Source organism: Tyto alba, unplaced genomic scaffold (assembly GCF_018691265.1).
Source record: "Tyto alba isolate M040663 unplaced genomic scaffold, T.alba_DEE_v4.0 Super-Scaffold_29, whole genome shotgun sequence".
NCBI lineage: Eukaryota > Metazoa > Chordata > Aves > Strigiformes > Tytonidae > Tyto > Tyto alba.
The window spans coordinates 6929806-6952468 of NW_024881303.1; the positions used below are offsets into that span (position 1 = coordinate 6929806).

Consider the following 22663-nt stretch of genomic DNA (forward strand, 5'->3'; position numbering starts at 1 on the left):
GCATGGGACCTTGCAGCTCCAGGTTGTGTTCCTTCCAGGAGGATTGAATAGCTGGCTTTTAATTGATTAACCTTACTAAAGCATGTGATATGGTAAATTAAAACCAGAGGGGCAACATGAACCCCTTGGTCAACCCTGAAAAATTGCTGTTATGTAGATCTGCCTGTTTGCCCGCAACCACCATTTGATATATTGCCACTCATTTGAAGGTAATGTATTTAAGCTGCTTAGGAGATGTAGGTGCTTATGCCACACAAATTTCTGCTTTCAAATCCCATATTTTGGGAGAATTTCACTGAAAGAACAGTGAATGCTGCAGGTTGTGTTTGCAAGTCTGGTAGCTTGTATTGGTTAGCTTGCTTGGGAGTACTGATGCGTGAAGGGCGACTGCAGATGTTTGGAGCAGGGCTGAAGAACAAGAGTGATGCTGAGTGTGTGCAGCAGCCCATAATGAAATATTTCATGCGAGGATTTAATGAAGTATCACAAATATGTATGCTAAGAAAGCCCAGCTTTATTTATTCAGCAGCGCCTGTGTGTTTGCAGATTTTTAAATCTTCCCTGTCTGAGAAAATATTTACATTTCTAACCAGTGGCTTCAAAGCCAGCTCTGGTTTATGAAATGACTTACTGTGTTTCAGTTACAGGCTATGGGTTTTACCCGTAACCCGTGGTGACACTCCTGATTAATGGGGACCCACTGTGTATCACGCTGCTGTGTGCTGAAAGTACTCAATGTCTTTGGTTCTCCATGGCTTTTCTTCAGGTTTTCTTTTTTTTTTTTCCTTATTTTTTTGTAGAAGGAAGATGCTATCGATGACACTTTGAGTTCCAGGCATAAAGTCAAGGAGCTTTCAGTCATAGATGGCCGGAGAGCTCAGAATTGCAATATCCTCCTCTCCAGGTACAGTTAACACCTTCTTGCCCTCCAGGGAATGGGGGGGATGCTTGATACCCTGCCCTGGGCTGGAGGGGGTGCTCCTTATCCCTGGGGGATGGGGTTTAATGACAGGAGCCAGTGCGGGAGGAGAGCCAGCGACACCTGAACCCAGCTATAGCCTTACACCGTTCATGGTGGGGTGGGGGGGGAGATGTGCTTAACCAGGTACATGGCAATTTGGTGTCCCTGGAGAGCCCCAGAGGGGCTGGGGGTACCCAGTGAGCCGTTGCAGGGGATGGGAGGGGAGTTGATTTCACCTCCTATCTTCCTCAGCCTGGGTTTAGTTTGCTCTTTGGTAGCAGTTGAAGAGGGTCTGTCTTAGGCTGGGAAAGTCACTGGGTATCGGCAGGGTGCCGGCAGCGTAATTCAGCCAGGGCCTGGCCACCCACATGGGTGTCCTGTGCCACATCTGGATTTCGGGAAGGGGACATCCCCCTCTTACAGCTGCCCAGCCCCACTGGGATGGCAGCCTCCTGCATGCCCCTCACCGGGCAGGCTCAGCACTGCTACCAGCAATGTAATCCCATCTCCGGCTTGCTGCCAGGAGGATAAAAAAGGCCTTTTTTGGCAAGATAAACTATACCAATAAGACTGACTCCTGAGAAAGGAGGAGCCAGGCTGCGGTGGTCTGAAAGGATGAACCATCAGCATAGCTACTTGAAAAAAAAAAAAAAAAACAAACCAACCCAAACAGCAGTAGAAAATGCCACTTGTTTCTGACTCACCCAGGAAAAAAAAAAAAAAATCCCAACAGCAGTAAAATATAGCTCCATTCAGAAATACTCTGCTGCCTGGAAGCACAGAAGCTTTTGTGCCACTCAGGACCAGCCAGGATGGAGCAGCATCGCTGGCAGGTTGGGCTTGCAGCCGCGGTGCTCAAATTCTGTGTTTTCCCAGACTGTGGGTCAGCGGAGCTGGTGCCTCGCCTGGGCAGCCTGGCTGGTTTCCTTCCCTGGGGAGCATACAGCGGCTGATGTCTGCAGAAAAACCCCTCTGGGTGGGTAGCTCACAGTCTCTGGTGCTTATTCAAGCTCTCCCGGAGGTGGTCCACAGCCCCGCAGGCAGCGGGAACGATGAGTGCAGCGAGCCATGAGCCGCAGCATTCAGTGGTAAAATTGCCATGTTTATGGCTGTTTCTGCTCTGGGTTGCTTCTGGGGATTTTCGTACTTCCTAGAAGTCCAAATAAAAAGAGCGATGATGAAAGCAGAGTTTAAAGCATCAGGCAGATGAGTACGTCTGTGGCAGCCAGCTATTAGCAAATAAAGCAATGGGATTCAGGGCACTGGCTGGGATGCTCCCTGGCGTACTTAAGCTGAGCATAGTCAGAGTGGCTTTAGGTGTAATTCAGACAGAGCTTTAAGTGTATAAACGAAAGTTAAGCACACAAATAGCCCCTTCGGTGGGAAGGGGAGCTACCCAAGCACTTAACTTCAAAGGTATCTTGCGTGTCTTACTGAGTAAAGGTCTTAATTTCACCTCACCAGCAAACCTTTCTCTTCCAAGACAGCGATGGCTGGAAATGAGTCGCCAGTAATTAATCCCACAAAAAGGCCAACGCAGAGGCCGCTGGCTGCCTGCCCTCCCCTTGGGGTCATTTCCTAGGGGAGAAGCGGGATCAGACCTGCCCTGCGGGGTGGTCCCCAGGCCTCTCCTACAGCTTTTCCTGGGCACGTCCCACAGCATCGGTGCTCTGCGGGGACAAGCGGCTCTGGGGAAGCAGTGGCGTGTGCCAAGCGCCGGTTTGGAGGTGCTTTGGGATTCATCCCATGGGGCGCATGGGCAGAGGGGCCAGCCAGGCAGGGGCATTTCTCTATCACTGCAGCAGCCAAATCTGCTCCTTCTCCCATTTCTGCAAGGGATCACAATCAAGTTTCTCTCCTCAAACTCCATTTGGGTGATTTAGTCTTGACGCCAAGCAGCTAAAAGGAAGGGCAGTGTCGGGATGGAGCCCAGGCTGGTGGGATGAGGTCCATCCCCTGCATCTCCAGCAGACTCTGTGTGACCTTGGGCAAATCCTTTCCTCCCTGCCCGCCCCAGTTGCCCATCCCTAACCGGGCAGAGCAGCGGGTCGCCAGTCCCAATGTTGCAAAAGGCTCAGTTTAACCTGGTCTCGCAGGGTGGCTCGCCACAGCCAGGCTGCTGTCCTCCCGCCTCGCTGGCTCAGCCACCACGGGGGCAAGCAGACTTTTCACATGCGAAAGGACCTGCAAGCGTGGCCCCTGATTTAGCCCAGACATTTGTAAGCTCACCAGGCATTGTCTGGCTTGCAGCGTGGAAAGATTATGGCCAGCGAGATAATTTATCTCTCTCTGTAGATTTATTTTTTTGCCTGTTTCCCTTGCTTTGGGAGAAATTACTGCACAGTGAGATCACTGGATTTTCCTCTGGCTTGTAATGCAGTACAAGAATAGTTTTAACACTTGCTTTTTTCATCTTTTTTTTTTGGGGGGGGGGAATTCTTTGCCAATATCAGTGCCTTATCAGGTCTTCCTCAGGGAACCCACAGTGTCCTTGCTTTTGCTCCCTGTCTACATGTTTGTATTTTTAGTGCTGTGTTCTGCAAGATGAAAATCGAGCCCTTGCTCCATCGCTTTCTGCCTGTGTTGGCAGTGAAAGACTTGTTTGATTCCTCTCTCCGGCGAGGCGGCATGGAGCATTTTTCTCAAATGAATGTGGCTTTTCAAGAGGGCGCGTCCCTTTCCCGGCGGAATTCGTTTTTTCCCTTCACACTTATTACATCCTCCGCGGGACTCTACCAAAGCCACGCAAAATAGCCCTGCGCTTGTCAGGCTGGCGAGCTGTCACTTCGCATCGGCGGGCTGCTGGCTTTAAATCCCTGTGACAGCGAGTCCTGTGACCCCGTTCCTCTCAGACGGCTCGCGTTCGACAGCTGCTGCCAACAATGATAATTATTGTGGTTATAGATAAGCTTCTAGCTTTCACTGGCCCCTTTCCCATCAAATTGTCTGAGAAGCTGTTTTCTTCTGGCGCCCCGCGCTTGCTCTCTGCCGATGCCGGGGCAGGCTCTTGTTCTTGGTGCTGGGTTTTGATGGTTCCTGAGAAAAGTTTTTTCAGCTTCTTTTATTCTTTCAAAATATATTCTATTATTGACTTTGCTTTTAATGAGCCGGGCTTACAAAAGTCACACTCGTCTTTCACCACCCTCCTGGAGACGATCACAGTGGAAACTGTGCGCTTTAGGTGTTCACTAAGGCTTTGGGTGAACGGTAGCTGCCTACCCACCCCCTTCTCCCAGGAGCATTTTTACCACACGGGGATCCCCCAAATGTCCAAACCCAGCAAGCGTCTGCTTTTCGCCAAGGCAGGGACTGATGTGACATTTGTTGGCAGTCTGAGCTCTTGTGTCGCTGCTTGGGCGTAAGGAGTCCTCCTGCACCTTCATGTCCCACCTCAGGTCATGTCCATCCCGGCCATGGGACAGGTAGGGTGTCCCCAGGGCATGGCTGATCATCGCTGCAAGCATCACAGGAGACATTTTCCATGGATCCTGGGTTAGCTCCTTGTGGGGCAACCCTAGAAATTGTCTTGGCCCCTGCTCAGTGCAGCCTTTGTGCTTATTCCCCTGGCTGAGGTGAAATTTTAACTCACTCCTCGTTTAACAAACCCTCTCCTGGAGGGCTCCCTCAAGCAGGAAGCAAGAGAGGACAGGGTGTGGGATGAGAAGTAGGAGCTCATAAGGAACAAATAGTTACTTGCCAGGTCTGTAAGATCCATGGGCCTTGATAAAGCTAATCCTTCACTTCAGGTCTTGAGCAAAAGATTTCAAGCTAAACCAAGCTCTTGTTGCGCTGGTCTCAGGGACCCTTCCTGCTTCAGCTTCATCTTCCAAAAGCCAGGTCTGTGGTCTCAGTCTGCTCCCTGAAGAGATGCCAAGATGAAAAATACCCTCCTCGTTTAATTACTTGGAGCGATCAAGTCAGCTCCCAATCTTCTTTTTGATCTGCTGGTCAGGTTGACACAAGGTCTCACATCCCACCACAGGATGTGTTTCTGGTTTCAGCTCGTTCCTTTGAGCCACAACCAGTGTTTCAGCATCTTGTGGCAGCGCTGATCACCGAGACTGGGGTGATGGATTTCCTGAAAGCCCACAAATGGGTCTTTCAACTGTACGACTTTTTCCTGCATGCAAGAACAGGGGATTGTTTTGTTTTGTTTTGTTTTTTTTTTAACCTGTATCCTTTGCAGTGGCTTTAACCATCACTGCAATCTGGGCAAGGGATAGGGTACTGGCAGACAGAGTTGCAGGAGTTCCTGTGCTTTCCCTCTTTTGCATTTAGATTATTTTATCAACCGCAGTGCAAAAACGTGAAGAAAAGTATGTGTGCTTTTACAATCAGAGTGATTGCAGGGAGCAGTCACTGGGAGTGCTGCAAATGTATTAAACTATAATTAATAGCTGCTCTAGCCCAGGAAGAGCTGAGGGCATCTTCCTATCTATCTATTGCTGAGCCTCCATTTCCCAAATTTCAGATTCCTTTCTCTTCCTTCCTCAAGGGAGGCTTCAACCAAAGGCAGCTGGGAGAGATGGGGGAGGCAACGTTCAAATCCAATAAAAGCAGCAGAAATTGGGCACATTTTCCTTGGGGGTTGTGGCAATGGTTCCGCTCCTTAGCCTGGGCTGGGGTGTGCTGCTGACAGGGAGCATGACCCCCCATGGCCCTCGGGGATGCCATACACATATACACATGTATATTTTAATACACATATAATAAACTACTTAGAATGCTTATATGAAATACTCTAAAATAGGGGACAGCAGCTGCTGTGCGGGGAGAGGGATTTAGCTGGTGGGGTTAGAACCCTGGTTCAGAGTGGGGCCAGGGCTGCTCCGTGCTGTGCTGTGGCAGAGCACGGGTCCTACCACGTTTCTCACATGTTCTTCTTCATAACACGCTGTACAGTGTTATTTGTGATGCTGCTGCTGGCCAGGAGTGAAGCTGTTCGTGTTGCATGGGTGTGTAAGGGAATGCTCCTGAACCTTGCCTGATTGCTGGGCTGGGAATAACCCCCCTTCCCCTCCACCTCCCAGGCTGAAACTCTCAAACGAGGAGATCAAACGGGCGATTTTGACGATGGATGAGCAGGAGGACCTCCCAAAAGACATGCTGGAGCAGGTGGGCAACGTGTTTCGTGCTCCTCCGTGATTGCCTCATGCTGCGACCACTCTGTGCAAGGCACTTGGGACCAAACCACAGCTTTAAGCGTGTTGAGGCTCCAAATTATTTACTGACAGCATGTTGAAAAACTACCCAAGTGGGCTGGAGCAGCAGGAAAGCAGCTCGGTTGTAGCATCAGTGCTGGGAGCGGCTTGGCCTCCACGTGCCATGTCTGTAGCCAGATCTGCCTTGGGACCCCAAGGCTGAGCCAGTTGATCATTTTGTGGCTGTGGCTTAAAGTTCGTGCTTGGTGGGGGGTTATTTTTGAAAGCTTGTGCGGCATTTGTGCAGTCCTCAAAAGGGAAATCCCATTTTCTGACCCCTCTGAATTCCTTTGGAAGCATATTATTCACCTGTTCTTAAAGCTGGTAACTGTACTTTCAGCAGACATGGGAGGATTCATTGCACAAAATTTCCATCTGCAAATAGGTAGAGTTGCAGCAAAGGAGAGTCCCTGACATTTCTGGCAGGGCTGATGTTGAAACCTCAGTGGAGCAGACGTAGTACATCTGTTGTAAAACTGGAGTGATGGCAGGGCAGAAGCAAGAGACACTTAACGTGATTGAGTAATGGGAGGAAGGTCACAGGGTCAGTGCTAACACTTATTTCACATGTGCCTTGGGGTCATTGTACATGCTGAAAAGGTAGTAGATTCAAGCAAAGAAATCACTGATTTGCTTCTGAAAAACTGTGCATAGACCTCATGTCCACCGGTGTGATTTCCCTTGTTTAGCTCCTGAAGTTTGTTCCTGAAAAGGGTGACATTGACCTGCTGGAAGAGCATAAGCACGAGCTGGACCGCATGGCCAAGGCTGACCGGTTCCTCTTCGAAATGAGCAGGTTGGTGGCCCGGGCGACACGTGTTTTGGCCAGTGGCTGCACGGGCTGGTCATGAGGTGACTGTCATGGAGCCTGGTTGGGAAATAAGCCCTGCTGACTGTTTTTCGCATCAAGAAATGAGTGGGCCAAACGGACGGGAGGGCAAGCAAGGTGCTTCCACCCGTAGGGATTGCTTGTGATGCTGTGCTCCTAAAATCAGGGTTGTGCATCCCAGGCAAGCATCAGCTAGACAGAGCAGGGTGGAGAGATGGGGAGATGGATCCTCTGGAGTGGGGTGTTGGCCTCCCAGGACATGTCCAGACACACTCCCCCTCTCACTCAGGGGAGAATAGCTCAGCCTGGCACAGCTCTGTGAAAGACTGCATCATCTGCATCGTGGCCCGGGTGGGAAATGCTGTTTGAATGATAACAACGCTGCAGAGTCCTCCTTTTCCCTTCACACAAACATGTCCTAGGGAATCCTCAAGACTGATACATGTAAATTTTGCCCTGCTGTGTAGATGAGTCCTACTCCTCACCTCAGGAATGACTCGTCCCTGGGACTCCTGAGAATATATGAGATGGAAAGGAAATGTTATTCCTTCATGCTCCTGGTAGCAATCATTTAAGCCTTAGAAGTCTTCAGGGATGAATAACCTTATCTTTTGCATGCATATCCTCTAGAGGTGCTGGTTTAAAATCTTGAAGCTCCTTATTTAAATCCAACTGAGTATTGGGCTCTTTGAATTTCTTAGCTGAACTTCAAGCACATCACTTGTTTGCAAAGTCAGTGAGTTTTACAATCTGAGATTGTAGTGAGAGATCAAAAATAGAAACGCTCCTGTCCTCTGTGAGAAATGTGCCGCTGAACACCAGGGCAATGCACCGTGTAGTTGCTGAGTGTCAAAGACAGGCAGGACAGAGCTGTGAAGTTCACACATGAGTCCTTGGGGCTGGAAGAAGCTCAGAATTAGCTTTCCTATCACAAGTCACATTTCTTCACAGTCTCTTGCCCAAGTGTCGCTCCTGTGCCTCCCATCTTTTGGAAAGCACAATATGCTGATGCAAATACTTTCCTTGATTTCCAGCATGGCTTTTTAATTTGCCCGGTGGTCTGTAAGCAAGTGTGATGTTTTTGTCACCTCTGATTAGTGCAGTGACAGCGTAGCCCCTGGCCTTGTCCGTGAGCACATCTCCCATGGGTCCTTGGTCCATATGACTCAAATCAAACTGCTGTTTGCATACAAGTGAGATCGTGTTCAGCCTAAATACAGCTGACATGAGTAGAGCCGTCCCTAACTTGTTCAGGAAAGGTCTGGATTGGGCTGTGCTGATGGCTTTCCAGCCCAGGCTGTCATTTTGAGGCTCTGAAGGTCCAGTTTCATTCATGCTGGTAGTTGGTATGGCTGTGTCCAGCTGCAGCTCATCACAAAGCCATTGGCAGCCCAAACCTCATGAGCATCTTTGTTAAGGAGTGGTTGTAAAAGAACTGTCTGTTCATAGCAATAGGGTGTAAAAATGCACTTGTTGAACCCACTGAATTAAGGATAGGCTTAAGCATGTGCTTGAGAGCCCACCTGGATCCACCCCAGGACAGCTGTAGCTTCAGTTGTCATTTTTTCCCATCCCAGCATAGTTTCAGGGAGAAATGCAGTCATTATTTTTTAATCACCATGGCTGAAGCGTGCTTTACAAGCACAGCTGGGAGCAGCAGAGCAGCTGAGCTCTGCCTGGAGCAAGCAAAGCTCAAACTGCACTTCTTTTTTTTTTTTTCCAGGATAAACCATTATCAGCAAAGGCTGCAGTCTCTCTACTTCAAGAAGAAGTTTGCAGAGAGAGTTGCAGAAGTCAAACCCAAGGTGGAAGGCAAGTGACTGGACCTGCTAAGGGGCTTTGTGCCAGCACAGGGAGCCTGGTCTGCGTGGAGGTTGCAGTGACAGAGGGGAAGGGAGGGACTTGGTGGTCACTCTTTGGCCATGGGGGCACTGAAGGGGTTGCTGCAAGAAAAGGGGAGCGGTGTGCTGTTGTGGCTGGGGATAATGTCCCACACCTCTCTGCTTTCAGCCATCCGCGCCGGCTCCAAGGCCGTGCTGCAGAGCAGCAGCCTCCAGCAGCTGCTGGAGGTGGTCCTGGCCTTCGGGAACTACATGAACAAGGGCCAGAGGGGCAACGCCTTTGGGTTTAAGATCTCCAGCCTCAACAAGATCGCAGACACCAAGTCCAGCATTGACAAGTGAGCAGCTCCTGCCCTAATCCCCAGTAGCGCCCGCAGGCCCCAGGGATGTTGGAGGAATGGAGGGGCCTTTAATGTTGCCTCTGGGACATGGGTAGGTGGGAGCGGTCCCCTCCCTCCTGCTGCCCCATCTGGCACGTCCGATGATGCAAGTGTCCATTTTTTAAGCAGGACAGATTTCGAGGAAAGCCAAGCTGCAGATCAGCACAAGGATTGATGGGGGCTTTCCTTCCTGGGCTGGCTAAACAGCAGCCAAGGCTGATGAGGAGGCTCATCCTCCAAATGTTTTTGTCACCCTTTGACAAGCCAAGAGCCATCATGCTGTGGCACAGTGGTCGGAGGAGGGGTCACAGGGGCTCCTCTCCATGGGAACCCCCTCTGCAGCCCCCTCAAGCTGCTGCAGCCATCGCCTGGCTCACTCTCCCCCGCCGAGCTCTGGGCACAGAGCAGGAGGAGCTGGGTCAGGTCTCAAACCTGCCTGTTCCCATCCATCAGTAAAGACAATGGAGGAAGGGAGCGGTGATGCTCAAATCCCCTCCCCAGGGTCCCTCCCCTTGCAGGGACCAGGCTGCTCTGCACTGTGGCTGTGCGTGAGTCAGCCCCATCCCATGTCCCCAGACAGGCAGCGGGCAGCATCCTTGCAGAATTCCCCAAATATTTCATTACCAGGGTTGGGATTTAACCAGGGATTCCAACAGAGCTCTCGGCTCCCCGTGGTGCTGCCACGCTAACCTCACCGCTCCTCTCTCCTAGGAACATCACCCTTCTGCACTATCTCATCACTATCGTTGAAAAGAAATATCCCAAAGTCCTGCGCCTGCACGAGGAGCTGCGAGACATCCCACAGGCAGCCAAAGTCAAGTAAGCAGGGATTTAGGTGGTGCTTAGGGAGCGCTGGGAGTGCCTCTGCCCTCGCTTCAGCTTGCCTTTCCATGTCGCCCTCCCCTGCTCGTGCCCCCGGCCGCATCCTGGCCGCCGGGCTGGGCCCTGGGCTGCGGCCACGCTGGCCCGACAGCGGCCCTGGACGCAGAAGGAATCATCACCTGGTGGCTTTAAATCTCAGTCCTTGCAGCAAAGGGCTGTGAGCCTCCGACCGCCAGGGAGGAGAGCTGCTTGGAGCAGCGGTTTCCTGTTGTTATCTCACCACAGAAGCATTTAATTAATTTCTAATGGTACGTTAAGTAATCCGGGAGGAAGCGGTTGTGGTGTGGCTGCAGATAAAGGGCAGCTGTTTATCTGCGTGTGGTGGGGAGGCTTTGCCTGCAGCATGGGCAGGACCAGGCAGGGGTGCGAGGGGCTCACCTGCCTCCGGGTCCTGCCTGGCCCCTGTTTTGCCACCAACGTGGAGCTTCTTGTGTCTGCAACAAGCTTTTCAACCTTGCCTGCCTCCCGGTGACCTGTTTGGAGCTGTGTTCTGCTTCAACAAAGCCCTTAAACACCCACTGAACTTTTAAGTGCAGGAGGAATCTGCTGTTGCTCTGCAAAGCCCTCAAGTATGTGCTGAAGTCCTTCTGAAATCAATGAGGCTCTGTTTCAGTTTTAAAGTTCAGCAGGAGCTTACGGGCTTTGCTGCTTCAGGGACCTGAGCAGCAAAGATCACATGTTTCTGCAGTCAGCACGCATTCGTGTTAGCCATGACCATGAAAAGGGCCTTAAATTTCACCTTTTTAGAGAGGGGATGGCAAATATGCATGGAGTTTATGGCGGCTCAAGGGTCTTTCAGGTTTCAAAGTGCTCTTGTAGCAATAGTGGCTTCCCCACGGAAGATCTGTAATGTGCAAAGCAAGCATTCTCATGGTTAAAATTTAAAGTAATTATCAGCCATAGGGATTAAACACAGTGACAGGACAAATCGTGGTGTGCAAGGAGAGTTGTGGGGTGGCTGCGCTCGTAGGCATTGGCTGAGAACATGGTTGAGCAGGGCACACTCCTCGCTGGTGGAGGCTCCAGCTTTCTCATGCTCATGCGTCTGCAGCTGTTGTACAGATACATATATGGGAAAGAAAACATCTGCATAGAAATTTTTTTTTTCTCCCCTAAACTTTATCATTTTGCTCTAAACTGGACACCGTATGTAATATTTGGGTTTGGTCCAATCTAGAGTGAAACCGAAAAGTTTCTAAAGCTCTGGAAAACCCTAAATTCCCCCCAGCCCTGCAGCTGTGAAACAAAATTGCCGCCTCTGTCAATCCCCCCGCTAGTAATGAACTGCTGGAGTACAGGGCTCCCAAAACTGCTTTTTCCCAGACTAAACCTGCCAGGAATGCTTGCCCCATGACCCAACGTCAGTATTTCCAGGGACCCCAGCCCTAGGACAGACACCCCTGGAAAGATGTCAAGCCTGTGGTCATTGAGTCTTTGTGAGAAATCTTCCCCTCAGATGCAGTGGTAGAAATCCATAAGCACTTGAACTTGAAGCTCATCGGGGGCTTGAGCCTTGTGTAAACAAAGGCAGCGCCAGACATGATGATTTATTTTTATTTCTCTATATTTGGGTTGTCTCCCTTTATTAAAGCCCTCGCTGCTAGGAAAGATGCTTTACATGGCATTTACCTAACCATAGTACCTTGAAAAACTGTCTGCTGTGTGCTGGGACATTAAGCCTATCAAGCTGGTCCTCGAGAGGGGAAGAGAAATCTGTGCCCAGCAAAGCCCGCTCCTGAGCGCTCCTTTTCCTTGGAGAGGTCTGGAGGCTGCCGAGCTTGCTAAGCCTGCACAGTCCCCTTGATTAAAAATACAGAAAAGTGCTTTGCTTTAAAACAAGCAACTACAGCCACTTTGAGATACACAGCTGTCCTAGCTTAGAGGCTGTCAGCCCAATTTGCTGCTCAAGTGTCGTGGGTTGACACTGCCCTGCAAACAGGAGGCAATGTGTGCAGCGCTGGGGGTCTTTTCAATGGAAGGACACAGTCGAGTTGGTCAGAGAGCTGTAGAATTTGCCGGGCAAGGCTGAAAATTAACATCCTGCCATTTCCAACAGCATGACGGAGCTGGAGAAAGAAATAAACACTCTGAGGAGCGGCCTGAGAGCGGTGGAGACTGTAAGTATTATTTAAATCAAATGCAGTGCAGCCTGGCTCCGAGCACCACGGCATCGCTCCTTAGGGAGGCAGGCGAGGGAGCTCCCAGCGAAGCTGCTTTCATCTCACATCCTGGAGATCTGTTTGTCTTTCCTTCCTGCCCTGCACGTGCGCCTGTCCTCTTAGGGCTGTTTTGGCACCAAAGTTACTGTGTGTGGTTAGGCACGTGCATGGTTTATATCTAATACGCCAAGGGAGGCTGAGTAAGTCTAGTGATGATGCCTGTGGAGGACCTGTGATGTGCCGAGGGGTCTCCCTTTGGCTGTAAAACCGCAGCGGGCTGGGGCTCGGGCTGGGAAGCGCTTCTGCAGCCTGGCCGGGGTGGTGATGAAATGGTGGATGTATCCCAAAGGACTCATTATCTTGCTAAATTATGCTGCTTCCACCATCTCTCCTGCAGGATTTGGCCTTCAAAAGCGTACTGCAGGTGTGATATTGTGAAAGGGGGGCAATCCATGGTGTCATGCCTGGCAAGAGGGAGCAGCAGTGGCAGTGCAGCCAGTAGCTGTGGCACTGATGCAGGCACACACCCAATGGCACAACTGGAGCCTGATTTGTGTCCCTCATCAGCCAGGGCCTGACCAGATTTACATTTTTTATTCCCCAAAGGAGCTGGACTTCCAGAAGTCTCAGGTTCAGCAAACAGGCGACAAGTTTGTGTCTGTCGTCAGCCAGTTCATCACATTAGCCAGCTTCAGTTTCTCGGATGTTGAAGATCTTCTGATGGAAGCAAAAGAGCTGGTAAGGTCACCAACGTCCTTGAGATCTGGGTAGCGTTTGAGCCTTCCGTCCAGCCAACAGGGGAGGGATAGTCCTGGCCCTCCCAGAGGACATGCTGTGTGTTAACATCTCAGATACCTCCCCCACAAGATCATGCAAGTATCCTGCTGAGACCCTGACATGAGAAAGGTGCTGGTCTGCTCATCATGGTTTGTTTGAAGCGGGTGATGGGTACGACGTCCCTGTCTGTTGCCAGGCAGGGCCTTTTTCCTGCTTCACAACCCAACACACCAGGACATCACAAGTCAGGCCAACAGACTGCTCTGGGATGCAGGACGTGCTGTAGAAAGCCATGAGATACCTGTCTGTCTTTTGGAAGTGCAAGGCAGGGGCTAGCCATGGGAGAGTTGTGTCCATGAGGGGAAGAGATGATAGGTCATTTGTGAGGATCTGAGTTTCGGTGAGCTTTCACGCAAGCTTAGAGGGCTTACTTTGCTTTCCATGTCTTAAAATGGGAATATCCTGGCTTTAATGGCTTTAGAGTGAGGAGCGTGGAAGCTGGGGCATCTTTGCCACTGAAGGATAAAAGTGGCAAGAAAGCAGGATGTTCTGTCTGGTATTGATGGAAAAAGAGGAAAAAATGCAACCAGGTCTTCAGGTTGGACATGACGTCACCGAGAGGTTGATATAAGAGACAACTCAGGCTGCCCGAGTGACCCCACTTCTATAGGGCAAAATAACACCCAGTGCGTAACTTTGGTCTGAGACCTGCCCAGCTCTTCTCTCCAGAGAAGAGGGAGAGGAGCTCAGTGACATGAATTGAGGCCAACTTCAGACCTGGTTAGAGAAGCTACTTAAAACGTTCGCCTTCCCTGGAGTAATGCCTCGGTGAGTGCTTTGCAGCTACATGCAGTGACCTCTCGCCATGTTGTCCTTTTCTCCCTACCAGGCTGGTTTAAATCACAGCGGAGTGGTGGTCGTTGGCTGACATCTGTGATCCCCAAGCACCTTTTGCTTCCCTTCTTTCAGCAAAGGGACACACAGCTGGTTTCCATTTCCTCCAAGATCAGTATCTCCTCCGTGGCCTGGCCTTCATCTTGATTGAAGTGTCAGGGAGACAGTCCAGCACAGGCCATTTTAGAGGTCCCATCCTTGTCCCAGCGCATGAGCTACCTCTCCAAAGACAAAAGTTACCAAGTGTCACCACCTCCTTCTCCTTGGTTGTACCAATGCCCAACTGGCACTGTCCGTCAGACCATCCACCCATGCTTGGGCATTATGATTGCCCATCGCCTTCCTGAGGCCATGGCAAGCCCAGGCCACCCTTCTAAACTGTTGATGGTAACCTGGCAGATCTTCTGTGCAGTCAGTTAGGACCGTGGAGGTGATGATGAATGATCTGCAAACTGTTCTTGTGACTTGGTTGGATCTGGAGGAGGAGGTCTGGTCGTGGTCCCCAGTGCCCATCGAAGTCCACTCTGAGGCAATGTGCAGCTGTTCCCATGGTTATTGGATAGGATGGGCTGTGCAAAGTGCACCAGCTCTTTGCTTTTTAAACACATGTCCAGTTTCAAACTGTGTTACTGCTTTCTCTTAGGAAAGCAGAAACACCATTGTTTTATAAACTTTATATCCTGCAAGGATAACATTTTCAGCCTTTCCCCTCCCCCCAGAATCTCCTGTAACGTGGCAGAGAATTTAATATCTTGACGAAAATCAACAAGAATAACCTCAATTATTTTGACTTATATAGTGGCACCTCTCTGATTCCTCCCTGCATTTTGAAGTGCTAAGTCTCTTAAGTAAACAAAGAAATAAAAATTCCCTAAATGTCTTTTGAGGAGCCTGGGGCCCCCAGCAAATAAAGCTAAATCATACAGGCAGGCTTTAAAAATGTTCCTCTCCATCTACCCAGCAAAATCAAAGCAACTAATAAATCTGTTTGTGCTTTGATTTTGTTTTTCTTTTAAGCGTGCTTATCTCCCGAATGCGCCCTCACGATTTTAACAAACTTTGTGTGCACAAAGAGTCTCCTTCAAACTGGAAGTGAGAACAAACTGGAAGTGAGAACAAAAGATGTCAGTCCCAAGGACGATTCACGGGCTCCTTGGGGACCGGGACACATTGGCAGATCGTGGATGTCCTGTCCTGACCTTTGTTACGGCCTCATTCGACTCCCTTACATTAATGGTGTGCAAACAGCACGAAAGACCGGAAAACTCCCTATTTCCCTGCCCAGGGCTGTGCCTGAGCGTGGGCAGAAATGTCTTTTAGAAGTTTCACCAACACATTTGGTTCCAATAGCAGAGCATGTGGCAATGATAAATAATAGCCCAAAAATACTTCAAAGAAAAACTTAAAAGTGCGAGTTTCCCTTCCCCTGCCGTGTTTACTATTAGTTTTATGTCTTCGGTCTTGGGTCCCACAATGTTTTGCTTCCTTGCTTTTACTGCTGCTTAGTTAATAAAGTTGAGCTGGGGTGGGGGGAGGCTCAGCAGAGCCAGAGGAGTGAAGGGGAGAGGGGACTCAGGAGCGATCCAGGTCAGCTCTTACAGGGCAGCAGGTAAAATACCACATGATTTATTTCGTGTTTAAGTCACAGCTTGATAAAGTAAAGCCCTGCTCTCCATTGTGGCCATCAAGTTGAAGGCTTCCCGTGGGGAGTTTCACCACTGCGGTGGCTGTCTCCAAGACTGACAGACCCCTGTCTTCTCTCCCAGTTTTCCAAGGCTGTGAAGCACTTTGGAGAAGACACAGACAAAATGCAGCCTGATGAGTTCTTCGGCATCTTCGACCAGTTCCTTCAAGCTGTGACCGAGGCCAAGCAGGAGAATGAGAACATGAGGAGGAGGAAGGAGGAGGAGGAGCGCCGGGCGCGCATGGAGGCACAGGTGAGCGGTCACCGGCGAGTCCGACAGCATCCGCGGGGCACCTGGGGATGGCAGCCGTGCCACCGTGTCCCCGTGGTGACATGGGGAGCACTGACAGCTGGGCAAGGAGCTTCTGTTCTCTTACACCCGCTGGCTTTTCACTGTTGATTGCTTAATTAACTAATGGGCTTGGGCTGATGAGATCTTGGAGCTAAAATGGGCAGCAGGTGCTGCCTGTGGGCTGCTGTGACCCACCAGCCGTGGGGCTGTGGACCTCAGCCCGTGGGTTGCATCAGTAACCCTGACCAGCTCTCGCACGCTGGCGCTGGGGTGGGAAACTGCTCTTGTTTCATGAGTTTGGGGGTCACCGTGCATGCGTTGGGCACCCCCACAACCCACCTGCATGAGAGTGAGATGTCTCCTTTCCCCCCGCCTCCGTGGCACCTAGCTGAAGGAGCAGCGGGAGCGGGAGCGCAGGGCGAGGAAGGCGAAGGAGAGCGGGGAGGAAGGCGGCGAGTTTGATGACCTCGTCTCGGCCCTGCGCTCGGGCGAAGTCTTCGATAAGGACCTCTCCAAACTGAAGCGCAACCGCAAGCGCATCGCCAACCAGCTGGCCGACAGCGGCCGCGAGAGGCCCGTCACCAAGCTCAACTTCTGAAAAAAACAAACAACAAAACCCAGCAAAAAAAAAAAAAACCATGGGTTAGCCTTTTTGAAGTGGCTGGGGAGGGCGGGGGGGCGTTATTCCCGTCATCCTGCCTTGCGATTCAAAGCGGAACAGTGGCACGCTCTTTCTCCCCGCGGGTGAGTGTGCGTGTGTGTATATACTGTGTATATAGTCAGGTCGGGGGCGCAGGTGGAGGTGTGCGGGCAGCCCACCTTGATGGGTGCCAGCGCTGCCTCCTCCCCTCCGACCCACTCCGAAAAGTAGTTCTCCCCATGCACAAGCACAACGCCGCATCCGCGGAGCAAGAGGACCCAGCCCGGAGACGCCGGCGGTTCCCCAAAGGCAATGGGAAGTCGCTCCCCACCGCTCTCCTGGTTGGATCCCCCCGGGCTGTTTGCGGGGGACGCCTTGCACACAAGCCGAGCGGTTTAAAGAAGAAGAAAAAAAAAAAAAAAAAAAAGTTGACTGAACTTTAATCCGTTGGTTGTATTTTTATTTTTTTTTTCTCCCCCCTCGTTGTTGTGATTATTCTGAAAAACTCGCAGATCCGTGCTTTCGCGCTGGTTCCCGAGCTCGGTGCCGCGGGCGCTCCCAGCGATGCTCTTCCCGTCGTCCTTGGGAAACGCTCTTTTTCCTCTTACCACCACCTTGCTAAAGGAAAGAGTCTACCCCAAAGTGCTTATTGCTCTAACGCCACACAGATGTATTTATACTTTTATAACATTTTCTGGCCCAAGACGGTGGGAAAGGTCGGTTCTCAGAGGAGATGAAGAGCATAAACTGTTGCGTTGTATTTTTTATTCTTGCTTTCTGTTCAATGGGACAAACTGTATCCTCTGTAAAGGTAGGTCAGGACCGAAGGTCTCTGATATACAAAGGGGCTGGTGCAAAACCCACCAGCTTTCACCTACCTTCTTTTCTCTTTTCTTTCTCAGCCACACAGAAGCAGTGATGCCAAGAAACGCTTGTCTCTTAGCCAGGTCCTTTTTTCAACTGGTTTGCTGTTCATTGTCATTGCAAATTTGTAAGCAGAACTACCTGTCAAATGTCAGTCCAAAAAAAGACAAAAAAAAAAAAATAAAAATAATTCAGAGCTCTCAGGGAGTAATAATTTAAAGGTTTAGAAAATTAAGAATTGGAGAATAAAAAGTAACCACCATTAACATATTAACATTTCTATTCTTAAATTATGCTGAGTATATAGAGGACTGTTACTTTTTACTTTTATTTATTTGTGGTGTGTTTTTTAAGAAAACAAAACAAACCCTTTTTATACCACCAATACTTTTGTGATCCTTTTTTTTTGTTTGTTTGTTTGTTCTTTTTCCTGTGGAGAGCTGAGTTTGTCCCTGTTGCACTAGATATTAACACTATTTGAAATAAGGTTGGTTTTTTTTTTTTTGGTCAGATAATCGGTATTACTGGTGGGGTATGGGATGTCAGTTAACTAGATGTACTGTATAGCAAAAGTGCTGTTTAAACTAATTTGTATAAAAAAATATGGTTCTAAGCACCTGAAGGCCACGGGGTCTGCGTGCTGAGTGAAAGCTGTGAAATCTCTCTCTAACCAGAGTTGTCAGGAGCTGTGGTTTTACCATTTTGTTCCTTTCTTCATTGCAACTTTTGACGCACTGTAAATTAAAAAAAAAAAAAAAAAAAGAAAAAGAAAAGAAAAAAAAAAAAAAAAGACTTTCTGAGTAGCATTTAAAGCAGTAATAAATAAAGCAGGTAAGTGCAAAAAAAGTCCAGCACCTCGTGTCTAAGCAGCTGCAAAACCTGCAGATTATGTTCAACGGTAGAGTTAAGCACTTTGCTTTAAGAAGGAGGGGGAAATAAAGACAAAAGGTAATGATAATACTATTCCTTAACTAAAGTGCCTCTATTTATATTTTTTATTTATGGCTGAAAAAATGGGGCTGATACAATTGAGGGAATGGACTTTGGGGGGAATTTAAAATATTAAAAAAAAGAAGAAAAAAAAAAAAGGTTAAAAGAAAAAAGTCTGGCCTCTGATGGTTTAAGGAATGGTTGGTCACACGTGTTTGGTTCGAAAGGCGGTGGGAGTCGGAAAGGGCAGTTGCCTCCTGGGGTCCCTGGGTGCGGGCTCAGCCGCCAGCACCCACCCCTGGCTCCTGCCTCCGCGGCCCCAGTGCCACATCAGGACCTTTCCTGACGGATTTCCTCTTGCCCTTCCAAACCTGTTGGGTTTTTTTTAAAGTTGTTTTACAACAGCCTCGTTGTCGGGCTGAGTTTGCCATTTCTTTGTTTTCTTTCCAAAAAAAAAAAAAAAGAAAAAAAGAAAAAAAAAATATATCTCTATAAATAAATACAAAGGCTGTGTGCAGGTAATTCCATGTGCCATTGTCGAAAACTACTTTTAGATTGGTGCTGGTGTAAGTAGCCACTCTTTTCTCTTGGGTGTGTATTTTAAAGACAATTTTTTTTTTTTTAATAATGCCAAAAAGGAAAAAAAAAATAATTCCATAATAATTTGTAAACTGAAGTATATGTCTTGGACCTTATTAGCTTCGTAGTGGCTGAGGTAGTCTGTTAGGTGCAAGGATGTTAGTAGTCGTAGCTAGTGGGAAATGCTGTGTAATGTTACGAGACTGTACATTTTCTAAGACGGCAATATGCAATAAAGAAAAACAATTTCGGTGAGTGTATATGGCAGAGCCACGAGTAATTTTTGTTGGGGGAAAAAATGGGGTATTTGGGGATTGAGGCAGGTGTTGAAGAAAAGGCTCTTTCTCAGGGGTATTTGCAGGCATTGCTGGGCTCGGCTGATGACCCCCACGTCACCGCTTCCCTGCGCGCTGGTTTTTAGGCAGTTGCGGGGGTTTTCCACTCCTGGCTCTCAGCATCCTCACCGTCACCCAGGTGTGGGCTCCGAAACACCTCCCGGCTAGGGACCCCATTCATTTCTCCCCACTGTGTTGTTTCTAGGGCCTCTTCCCACCTTGGTGACCGGCTTTTCTCGGAGCCTGCACCGAGGCAGCCACTGGTTTTGTGTCACAGGATCCGATCATCTCCCTTCCTCCAGCTGACAGAGCCGAGGCGGTGCTGGCTGGGCTGGACACCGTGCCTCGAGCAAGCCTAGCAAGACCCACCAGAGATGTTTTCTTGTCACTAGAAATTTATTTCCACGTCACCAGGATCTCGTTTCCACCTGGCTGGCTGGGTTTTCACCCGAAAAAGGGCTTCTGTACCCCAAATCCTGGCTGCTCCCTCCAGTTAAAGCCAGGAGGAGGGTGTGCTGGGTGGACCAAACCTGCCCAGACTTGCCGGTGCCAGGGGAGCTGCCGGGCACGGCGCTCCCGGGGAAATTGCCCCACGGGGCCACCCGGGTCGATGGCACCAAACCTGCTGAGCCAGCCTTGGCTGTGCTCCACTCCAGCCCAGCAGCTTTCCCCCACTGCCGAAGGCTGGGGTGACTGGGAGTCCTGCCGGGGCGAGGAGTGTCAGGTGTCATCTCCCGCACTCAACCTGTCATCCTTGGCATCACGCCCCGGCTTGGAAAAGATGAGTCAAGAGATTGGGGCGGTGACCTGACGCAGACACAGCATTGCATGCAAAACTCAGCAAGTAGGGCAGACACGGCTCGATGGGGAGACACCAGGCTCCCAGTCCTGCTGGCAGCACTGGTGCCACTGGCAAAGGGGGCACAGGGTGCCAGGTTGGCAGGAGCTTGCCGGACTCCACGTCCAAAAATATTTATTTACTCCCAAGGGAGCGTGCAGTGGGACCAACGGATCTGTCAGGCTTTGACGTCCCTCCCGGAGACCCTCGGGCAAGGGTAGGCAAAGCGGGGACACTGCCCGTCCTGGCTCTGTCCCCGACACCAGTGCTCATGTCACCGCTCAAGCAGATCTTCTGGGGTAAAATTGCACTTTGCCAAAGTCACAGGCTCGCACAGCCCCGTCACCAGATCCGCAGCCCTCCAGAACAGGCTCATCCCTCAATGCAGAGCAATGAAACCCCCATAAAAGCACCAGGGTATTTCTGTACCAACTTCTGCCGTGGAGTGACCGTGCCCCTTGAGCTGTGCTTCTGGGGGGGCATGGGAGAGGCCAGGCTGACATGAAGGCTGATGGGTGCAGGAGGGAGGCTGTGAGCCAGCACCATCCCTGTTCCCATCCTCCCTCCTGCAGCAAATCCTGCAGATATCTCTCCTGCGAGCTCTCTCCCTGGCATTGCTCAGGGTCCTGCAATATATGCATGTGAAAAGCTGAGGCCTCCATTTTAATCTGCCATGCTCTGACCTGAAACCTCTGAGCATTTTGTATTATTTTTAACCTTAAACCAGGCTTGATGAGTGTGTGCAGGTGAGTCAGAGAGAAAGCCAGGAGCCTGCGCTGCCAGGCCCCAGCAGAGCCTCAGGAAAGGCAGCACCACCATCTGCTGGTACTTTCCAGACTTCATGGCTTTACAGCTGTCTTGAGTATAAAATAAATCCTGCCTCTTGCTTTCCTCTGCAAGATCTCTACTGTGATTAGAAAAGTTCAGTGTTCTCTGGCTGTGGACTACTTAAAATGCTAAATTTTAAGTTTCCCCCAACATAGTTGAGGAATGTTAATTTTAATTTTAGCTATCATAATTTGAGTCAAAATGCCAAAGGTCACAACGTGTGACTTTGCTACAACTTCTGGCACTGCCTGAGCTTCAGGTTGGCGCACGCTCTGTGTGTGCATGCAGGCACCACAAATGCACGTACATATAAGATAAACTAACTCAAAATACTTTCATGGGTCATCTGAGCTTATTTTCATGGCTTTTGAAAGCACAGAGTGCCCCACTCCACTACTTTGCCCCCCAGGACTTGTCCCAACACAAGGATTGGTGTTGGGAGCCTGTTTCATGCAGGCTGCCCTGGCTAAAGCCCAGCTTTCCTTGCACTCTGCTGTGATGTTACATGAACTCAACATGAAGGTGGTGTTTCCCCGTTCCCAGGGCAGATCTGTGAAGATAAGTCATTGAATTGTCATTTTTCCATTACTTTCTTTACCAGCCCATATTCCAGCATTTGCTCCCGTACCCGTGCTCTCAGCTTAGCCGTGGCTCTGCCGGAGGGGTAGGACACATGCGCTGTGTATTTGGGAAACAGTAAGCAGAGCTGCCCTAAACCAGGATTACCCTGGGCACCACGACAGCAAGTCTGGAAGACACAGGACAGCCCAACAGAACTATGTTCCTGCTGCCTAACCCCTCCCTTTGGTTTTCCAAGACACTGCTGTAAGCAAAGCCGGGCTGGGACAGTGCCTGCAGCTTTACCTGGGCTTTGGGCGCTGCAAGGAACTGGGAGCTTTTCCATCTGCTTGAATTTGTGCTTGTGTATGCTAACATAGCTTTACTTTGCCAAGCTCTGTGCAGAGCATCCTCTGAGTCCAAGGAAAGATGAGGAAGCTCCAGCCTTGTGCTTCACCCAGCTCCCAATTTCTACCCGAGACCCTTTTTACTGTGAAATCAGAGTGTGAAGCACTCAGGCAAGACGTAGTTTCTACAGCAAATCTTCCAATTTAAAAGCAGAGGGCAATCACCATTTAAGTTATATTTTCTGGAAAGAAGCCACAATTCATATGCTGCATTCAAAACTTGACATGACCTCCGGGACAGCATATTACCAAATGTTCTGTAAAATGTACCAGACTGAGCACAGAAGCCAGAGGCACAGGTCAGGGAGAAGCACAGTTGCTGCAGCACATTAGATTTCACTGGAGAAATAAGTGACCTGGTTACTCAGAGTATTTTTTTTTCCCTGATGCTGACATTAGTTCAGAGTATGTTGCTAGGACAGGTAAGCAAATTACATTTACGTGGTTGTGAGGGAATTGCTGCGTGAGCGATTTCAGAGAAATTTATCTTGCTGCTTTTGTCCACATCTGTGACCCTGAGGAGGTTTTAATTTGTAGGACTCATCCAGGGGGGTTCCTTCCTCACCAGCTGCAGCACCAGCATCTCCCCAGCTGCCCTCCGCCGTGGTGGTCTGGGGTGGGCTAGTTGTCAGTCCCACCTAGGAGTCAGCCCAGCGCCCACGTGCAGCCCCAACCTGGGGACCATTTCTACTTGCTCTGAGTGTGAACACTTCAGTGAAACCTTCTGGTCAAGCCCCCGAGCATAAACCTAAGTGTTTAAGCCTGTGCATCAGCAATCCTGGCA

General features: G+C 49.9%; 1 protein-coding gene across 6 annotated transcripts in view; it reads left to right on the plus strand.

The window, feature by feature from the left end:
• DAAM1 (dishevelled associated activator of morphogenesis 1) overlaps window positions 1–19173 on the plus strand; it is a 97345-nt gene extending 78172 nt beyond the window's left edge. For all 6 annotated transcript variants that reach the window (XM_042799145.1, XM_032992467.2, XM_032992469.2 and 3 more), the window contains 10 exons: window positions 801–904; window positions 5992–6076; window positions 6852–6958; window positions 8715–8803; window positions 9002–9170; window positions 9924–10031; window positions 12151–12211; window positions 12860–12991; window positions 15691–15861; window positions 16289–19173. In XM_042799145.1, coding sequence (XP_042655079.1) covers window positions 801–904; window positions 5992–6076; window positions 6852–6958; window positions 8715–8803; window positions 9002–9170; window positions 9924–10031; window positions 12151–12211; window positions 12860–12991; window positions 15691–15861; window positions 16289–16498 — 1236 coding nt within the window. In that variant the 3' untranslated portion in view covers window positions 16499–19173. The remainder of the gene's footprint in view (window positions 1–800; window positions 905–5991; window positions 6077–6851; window positions 6959–8714; window positions 8804–9001; window positions 9171–9923; window positions 10032–12150; window positions 12212–12859; window positions 12992–15690; window positions 15862–16288) is intronic.
• Window positions 19174–22663: the final 3490 nt, after the last annotated feature.